The sequence below is a fragment of the Equus quagga genome, chromosome 11 (genome assembly GCF_021613505.1).
Source record: "Equus quagga isolate Etosha38 chromosome 11, UCLA_HA_Equagga_1.0, whole genome shotgun sequence".
Taxonomy (NCBI): Eukaryota; Metazoa; Chordata; class Mammalia; order Perissodactyla; family Equidae; genus Equus; species Equus quagga.
The window spans coordinates 93,762,915-93,771,636 of NC_060277.1; the positions used below are offsets into that span (position 1 = coordinate 93,762,915).

General features: G+C 41.5%; 1 protein-coding gene across 3 annotated transcripts in view; it reads right to left on the reverse strand.

Annotated features, from left to right (window-relative positions):
- The window catches only part of FBXL20 (F-box and leucine rich repeat protein 20), a 102,489-nt gene extending 93,767 nt beyond the window's left edge, over window positions 1–8,722 (reverse strand). For 2 of the 3 annotated variants that reach the window (XM_046675494.1, XM_046675495.1), the window contains exon 1: window positions 7,391–7,659. In XM_046675494.1, coding sequence (XP_046531450.1) covers window positions 7,391–7,432 — 42 coding nt within the window. In that variant the 5' untranslated portion in view covers window positions 7,433–7,659. Of the gene's footprint in view, window positions 1–7,390; window positions 7,660–8,232 lie in introns of those variants that run through there. The other variant, XM_046675493.1, reaches the window with a different exon arrangement.

Here is an 8,722-nt window from a genome sequence, read left to right on the forward strand (position 1 = left end):
GAGTGCTTATTGTGTAGTATACTCCACAAAGTAATATAATGATAGTCATCATTTATGGGGCCCTTATTGTATGGTAGACAATTTGCTAAATGGTACACAAACATAATAGAATTTAATCCTCACAATCTAGTGCAGTAGGTATTATACCTATTTTAGATACTGAAAATTAGAGACTCGGCGAGATTAAATAACTTGTTCAAAGTCACATAGATGCTAAGTGGCAAAGCCAGGATTCAAACTCAGACCTCAAAGCTAATGTTCTTCAATAGGTTCCATGTACATAAATATATAAATTCCATAAACTCTGAGAAATTGGATTACAGCACACTAAACTCCAAGATATCACACAATAATAGCCATTCTTCACTCCCTTTGCAAAGGTGTTCATTCAGACAGACATATGTATTGCAAGTTTTTTCTTCCAGTGTCCACCTCCATTTTTACTAGAATTCAGGGCAAAAACAAGCAGGAATCCAAAGCCGAATATAGGTTAAGAACATAAAGTCCAACTATTTTGTCCTTCCTAGAAGCTGTAAGCAAAGAAATGTTAAGAACACTGGCAATAAACTGAGTATCTAATCTTTAACAAACAGCAAGTTGGGAGATTTATTTACAGAGAATCACCCAATTTCCATGCTAGAAGGAACCTTAGAGTTAAGACAATGGAGGTCCAGGGAGGTAACCTACCCAAGGTCACACAGATACCGGTACATATACATACAGACACATGCACACACATACATATATGTATAAAAAATATATATATATGGGAGTACTTATTTCATAGTTCAGAACTGAACTATTTCCCTTTGCGAGATCCTTAAGACATCACCTTAAAGCTTTCATTCTCTCCTTACTCAAATTAATTTCAAATTTAGAACAATAAAAGATATAGATGAACTGGTTCAAAAAATAAGATGACAAAAAAAGATGACATATTCTTTTTTTTTCTTTCTTAAAGATTGGCACCTGAGCTAACAGCTGTTGCCAATCTTTATTTTCCTGGTTTTTCTCCCCAAATCCCTCAAATACATAGTTGCATATTTTAGTTGTGGGTCCTTCTAGTTGTGGTATGTGGGATGCCGCCTCAACGTGGCCTAATGAGCGGTGCCATGTCCGCGCCCAGGATTCGAACTGGCGAAACCCTGGGCCGCTGAAGCGTAGGGCGCAAACTTAACCACTTGGCCATGGGGCCGGGCCCAAAAGATGACATATTCTAACAGAGACTCTGGAAAAACTTGCAGCTAACATTTATAGTTATCATTAAATTGTTAATTTGCAAGGAACTGCAAATCCCTTTTCTTTTTCTGCACTCCACCCACCTCTAAAAAACAAAAAACAAAACAAAACTGGCTCTTTGTTGGTAACTGTAATTCAGGATACAGTGAGTTGGCAATGACCTTCTCCAGGCCTAAACTGTCAACCAAGGGTAACATACGCATAAGAACAGGTACTCTACATTTAAAAACCTACCTAATCTAGAAATTTTACTATTTTCTTTTTGCCTGTCCTACCTGCCACATAAATTCCCTCACTCTGCAGATAGTAAAGGATCCAGAATAGCTATACCTATAACCTCTTCTTATCATTGCAAACTATAAATAAATCTGAGAATGTTTTTCCATTTTTTATTTTTAAATAATTATGAGATTATAGCTACTTGTATCCTACAGTTGATCAGAAAGTCACACTTACCAACAAATACCATAATAGTTGGTACACCTGATTATATGAAATTGGACAGGCCTTTGATATATTGCTAACCTTCACCTTCATGTTATTAGATTACTGTCTTAGCACCAAAGTAATGCAAGATCAATTTACTACTTATTTACACAGTATTCTATTTCCATTTTTTAATTTTTACTAGAAATTCTTGGGATGAAAGACAAAAATGACACAAGAAATGGCCAGTATTTGTTTCATAACTGACTAAGTCCTTGTCTACCATAATTTAATAGGTGACTTTAACCTCACAGCAACTTAAGAGAGTAAGCAAAAATGGATTAAATCAATTATCTTTCCACCTCATTACAATCATCAGATATGAGGCTTATTAAAGTCAACAGAATGTCAGAAAATCAAACTGGAGGAAACACGATTGGGGAATAAAGAGGTTACTCATCTATAGCTATAACTCACATGCCTGCTAAATAGTTATTTGATATGTGCTCAAAATAACTACCCAGCAAAGCCATTCTTTTAACAGAACGTCTTCAAAAGCTAATGTAAATTTGTTACGGATTTATTACATTTGAATACATACCTCTGTTTTTTCAAGTTATATAATAAAGCAAGATGAAGCAAGCACAATGCTATTGCATAGTTCAATACCACCACCTATTGTTTGTTGCTATTAAGTTAAAATTTTTTATCAAATGGGTCCAAGTGCATTAAGACATAAAACTATAAAACCACAGTTGGACACCTTCATTTCTGAGTCAATTTTTGGGTGGGGGTCTAACAATTCACTAAGTCTGGAAGATCATGTAGGAAAACAGTGTAAAGACAACTATGCACAAGTAGCTAAATTTGGTCAGTTTAAGGGCATTCTTTCTTCTTCCTCCCTCCCTTGGATTTTCCTCGTGTAACGGAATATTTTATTTTGAACATCTAAAAATACCCTTCCAAAACCACAGCACTAGTTAGATTACTGAAAATTTTAATTCAGTTTCCAATCTGTCACCAGTTGGGAAACAGCAATCTAAGGGCTAGGGATAGGAATGGAATCCTTGGCCTGTAACAAAAGTACTTATTAATTTGCAAGAAAAATGAGACAAAGATTTGGAAAAAGACAACTCTGGGGATGAAAATAGAAGGATTTTAAAAATTAAGATGAAAAAACAACACTGACACTAACAGCTAAAAGTGACAAATGACCTAAAACATAAGAATATAAGACTCTAAAAGTGTGAACACTTCTAACAGAAATACTCATTTAATGAATGAAAATCTTTGATGTAGAAATAGATTACATCTGGGGCTGGCCCCGTTGCCGAGTGGTTAAGTTTGTGCACTCAGCTTCAGAGGCCCAGGGTTTCGCCGGTTCAGATCCTGGGTACGGACATGGCACCACTCATCAGGCCAGGCGGAGGCGGCGTCCCGTATGCCACAACTAGAAGGACCCACAACTAAAAAATATGCAACTACGTACCTAGATTGTAGAAAAATACAAACATTTGTTGATTTTTAAATAAGGAATGACTACAAGATAAGTACATGATATAAGGTACCATGCTTCAAAAGGTAAAAGGGACCCGTGATTATACAATAAAGAAACATCAATATTCAAAAAGGACAGATTGTCCGAATGGGCCTAAAAAGCCTAGACATCTAATTTGGATTTTCTATAACATTAAATAACTGCTTTCAAACCAATCTCTAAAGTGTTAAAAACAAAATTCCTTAGTTTTAATAGTACTCATTCCCACTGCAAGGCCTTTCAAACAGAGTGAAACAAAGGACTTTCACCCATGGAAAAATATATAACATTTTCTACATGCACCAATTTGGAATATTTACTATGCAGAATGTTCTTTAGATTAGAAGATAAAACCATAAGGGAGAACAAAGGTCATTAGTGCAGCCTTAACAGTACTGTGCAACTTAGTCTACAAACTCTAATATTGGAGTGGCTGTTTCAGAAGAAATGGCCAAGGAAATATGGTCCACTGCTTTTATTAAAAAATTACAAATTCAAAGGATTCTGGAACAAAAGGAACCTTAATAATTGATTCTAACTCTCTTGTTTTGCAAAGGAGGGAAATGACCAAACCACACAAGTGAAAAGAAATGACCAAAGTTATAGTCAGTTGGTGGCAAAAATCAAGATTAATTAATATCCATTTCTCAACTCCCAACGCAGTATGTTCTTTCCGCCATACCACATTTGATGATTTTTCTTACTTTGGGCAAAGTGGATTGATTAAATGAAGCAGGCAAAGAAATACTACAACCTAACCTCACAGGCTTGTAATATTATAAATTTAGCAGAGCAGCAGTGAGGTATGATGAAACACAATAACTAAGAGGGATTCAAAACACCCAAATTGAAGCTTATCATTTTCCTAACTATGTGAGTCTACTTTAAAATATTATCTGAATGTCAATTAATGTTATCACTATAATCTTTTTTTTTAAATATTAGACTTTTTAATAAACCCCAGACAGAATTTTTCTTCCAATAGTAGCACTATTCTTATAATGGAGCTACTAAGAGTATGACAAACTAGAGAAGCTTAACTGAAAAAAAAATCTAAACTTGATTCAAGGGCTAGCCTAGATATTTACACATCTGTCATTAATCTCACTGAGCGTTAAGATAGCAGAGTTTAAAGTACTCTAAATGAAGGATAGCTTCATTCTCTTGATAGCAAAGACAAAATAAAATACACTGGATAAAGAACTTCAGGAAAGCTCTTTTCCACACATTTTATGGTATGTTATGCTAAAAACAGAGCAGAATGATAGAGTGGAGTCAAAAAAATGCAGATTGGAATTCGGCTCCCCCACTTACTGGCTGTACAACTGAACAGTTCTCAGTCTCTAGCTTTCCTGAACTGTAAAATAGAATTCTGAGAATCAGAAGGAACTGAGGTAAAACATCTAGCTCAGTGCCTGGCTTTCAAGAACCGTTACTCAATTTGAAAGGAAATTATCAAAATTTGCCACAAAACTAAGTTTACTATAAGTAATTTAATAAAAAGTATTTGAATGATGAATTTCAATTAAGAAGCAAACAATTCAGCACACTATGTTAACTCACAAGGGTTATTACTGCATAGATTTAATGCAAAAGTGATACAGCAAAGAACAATAACTTTTATATCTCTACATCTTTTTAACTTTTATCCAACAGTCATCTACTTTGGTCATTCCACAGAATGCTCCACATCTGGCTAACAGATACTCTTCTCCCTTGATTTTACTTAATTTTTTTCTACAGTTCTACCCCTCAGTGTGAGATTTAAAGTGTGTGGCCTCCAGTTACAACATCCAAAAGCATAAAACACAGATATTCCTTACAAAAAGATTTTAATGAATCAACCATAAAAAGATAAGCTTCAGTTATCTTCCCTCTAAAAAACAATGTGGCCAAGAAAAAGAAAATCTTTCACTTTTTGTATGAATCATAACTACTTTCAAATTATTTATCTGCTATAAAAATTTCCTGCATTCACAAAAATTCTCAGAGATCAGCTATCCACTTACACCCATAAAATTATCGTCCTTTAAAAAGCATCCTGTAATTTTGAGAATTAAAAAAATTTGATGTAAATGTTTTAGATATGAAAAGCCTGCTTTATCTACGTCATTTATCCACTGAAACTAAGTATTTTAAATGTTTTCATTGAATTAGCAGTAAGTTTATTACTTCATAAGAGACCAAAGAGTTTGTTTTGCTACCTGTAAATTAGGTCAGCAAAGAGGTAAATGATTTTAAGAAATACTCAGATAATGAAACTCATTAACATACATCATGTCCAGCCCTTCTCATTTGTATTCAGGCATGGAATACCTCACATCATAATAAAAGAGTAGCTTTTGGTTTATAAATAAACACTTTAATCATGAACAATGTACAAGGGGGTTCCCTCCTCCTCTTAATTCTTTTTTATCTTCTCAGACACGTTTAGAAACCTTAGGTGCCAGTTACATACCAATCAAGGTTAATGAATATGTTTAATAAAGCAATAAATTTTCTTATTATTTTAGTACCACCACTACAAACTACAAATTAAAAAATAAGATAGTTATAAAAATAGGATATAACAGTGCAATTTTAAAGCATGTACTATAAAAGAACTCTTTCCAACAGTTACACAACCTAAAAGTGAATAGCAAAATAAAGAGCTGACTGCAATAGCAAACGGCTATCCCTCACTCAAATCGTCAGTATTTGAGTTTCCCTTTCAAGAGTCCTAACTGCTAAATGTCTATTCAGTAATTTTAATGACAGTCTGGACTTTTACAGTAGTATTGAATATGAAACCACCATCAATGAAGCTTATTGGGCCTCTCTACATTAGGGCAACATAAAGTTCTATTAAACACCAAATCATATCTACTATAACACTTTCTTCCCGCTAAATTAAATATGAAAACTCTAAGGAGAACAATTCCTTGACTTTCTCCACTCTTCGCCTGCCAAGAGTAATACTGTAGCTCTGAATTTAAACCTCCCCCAAACTTCCTATCTTTATCTTTGTGGATAAATTAAAATATTTTTTCCCATAAGCATGAAAAGAAATCAAAGAATAGACTAAACTGAAGACCCCTAGGTAACAATTTCACCCTCTGCACCTAGTTGGCAAGTTTCCTGAAACTTGTGTCTCACTGTCTTACAATTTCATCCTTCAAATGGAAATGAAGAAAAACACCAAGTGAGATGTACACTGAGCTGTGACTGATCCCAGATCAGCCTGATTCTCTGCCAGAAAAGGCCAGGTAACATTTACTCTTCGTGTTGTAGAAGTTTCTTTCTCTCTTTTATCCCCTAAATAAACCCACCTGCCTATTACCGTACTACCATAATTCATCTGTAAATACAATACTTCACTTCCCAAAGGAATTACTTCCCTACACGGTAACTACTCTCTAAAGACGCTTTCAGATGTTTTCTTATTTCTACATCCATTCCTCAATTCCAAGACTATAAACCTCGCTTGCCAGAGAAGGAAAAGTTTTAGAGACAAACATACTTGAATGGATTTTCTGAAGTCTCTCAGACCTTCGTCCCAATCTCAAAGCCTGTACACATCTAAGAGTTCCAGAAACAATGAGCTACAGAAGTACAGACTAAACGGGAAAGAAGAGGAAGTATCAGAACAATACCCAAACCAAACACAGCACCGAAAACCCGTGGTCGTCTCCACCATCCCAGTCTACCACCTCCACTTCCCTAGTTTCAACCAAGGTCTCTCAAACTCGGAGCAATGGCCCCCTGGCCCATCATCTCCCCCTCGCTTCAGGAAGAAACGCTTCGAGAAGGTGGCAGAAAGAAAAAAAGCCGGCTCCGATCGATCGGAGCTGTGATGCTGCTTCTGCCGGGTGGAGGGAGTCAAGCCAAGGGTTGTACAAAGAATGGAAAACTGAGTGATACGGGGGGAGGGGGGTGAGGGGGGATGAGGGGGGAATTAGGGCGCCAGAGCTAATCCCCCGCCGGGGCCCGCTGAGGCAAGAACCAGGAGGCGACCAGCCCGGAGGGATAGGGAAGCCGGGCTGCCCTGGGCTTTCGGGTCGCGAAAAAGGGGAAAGAAGTCTGGCAGCCCCAGCGGTCGGCGGGTGACGGCGCCAGGCAAGGGAGGAGGCTCTGTAGGAGCGAATTTTTCGGGGCACGAGAGCAGCAATCGTCTTCCTCACGCCGCCCTAGCCCCCCTCAAGCTCACACCTCAAACCTGCTCTTGGTCACTCCGTTCACGTCCCTCCTCATGGGGCCGGCGGGTGCGGCCGTGGCCGGGCGCTGCGGCGTGCGGAGTGCAAAGACGGGGGCCCCGGGCAGGCCCAGGAGTTCCGGCACCCGGAGGAGGCCGAGGAGCGGCGGGCAGGGGCCGTCGGCGGGGAGGGGAGACCTCTCGACTCCGGCGGGGCCTCCTCCACCTCCCGCGGCCCCAGCGGCGGCGACGACTGCTCGTCGCTAGCTCTGCTCTCTCCTCAGCCTCAACTTCAACCCAAAACAAAAACACTCCCCACCTGCCAGCAACGCCGCTCCTCATTGGGCAGAGCCGCCCGGGCCTAGGGACTGCGTGGGGAGGGGGGAGGAGGAGCGCGCGGCGGCCGCGGTCGCGGCGGCGGCGGCGGCGGCGCGGGACCACCCCTCCCCCACTCCCGGGCGCAGCCCGCGACCGTCCGGCCGGGAACAGCCGGAGCGCGGCGGCGGCGGCGGCGGCGCAGCCCGCTCTGGCCTCCAAGGCACGCAAGCCCACCGCGAGAAGGAGAGGCAGGGAAGTGCCTATATGTCTGTGTATTTGTGTCTGGGAGGGGCTGTGGGGCGGGTGCGAGTGCGCGCGTGCTCGCGGACCGGTGAGAGAGAGGAGAGCAAGACAACTGCACACAGCACTGGGGCCCCCTCTACTCCCCTCTGCGAGCAAACAGCACGCACCAACCCAGCAAGCACTTGAGCTTTCTGGCTTGTCTTCCCAACCCCATAAGTCTTGTCGCTTCTTCCCCGGTAGCCTGTGCTGGCATACATTGTCCTTCCCGGCCACCCAACTCCCTTCCCCTGTCACTCACTGTCGCCTTGAACCCAAAGTGCAGCAGGCGGTCCCTGCTCGGAGCCATTTTCCTCCTCTTTCTGGTTGTCTCTAGATTGGGGCAGTGTTGCTGCTGCTGCTGCCGCCGCCTTTGCTGCCGATGCCGCCGCCTCCCCCGCCCCCGTGGATTGCATTACCGGGTGTTGCAGGGAGGCCTGGGGGGCCGCTGCGGGGCGTGGGTCTCCCTGTGCATGGATCAGGAGAGCAAGGGGATAATTGCGCTTCCCTCTGCTCCGGGTATATCCAGTGAGGCCGCACCTCCAGCCTTGGGGTCAGGGAGTGCAGTGCTGGAGCTGGGAGACCATTCCTTTAGCTGGGGGAGGGGCGCACTTTGGTGAAGGTGGGGGCGGGCGAGGCAGAGGGGCCTTTGGCTTCCCCCGCCCCTCGCCGCCCGACCGCCGCTGGCGCCCAATGGGCTCTAGTGCCTTTCCGTCCTCCAATCAGGGCTCTGGTTGGTGAGAACCTGATCC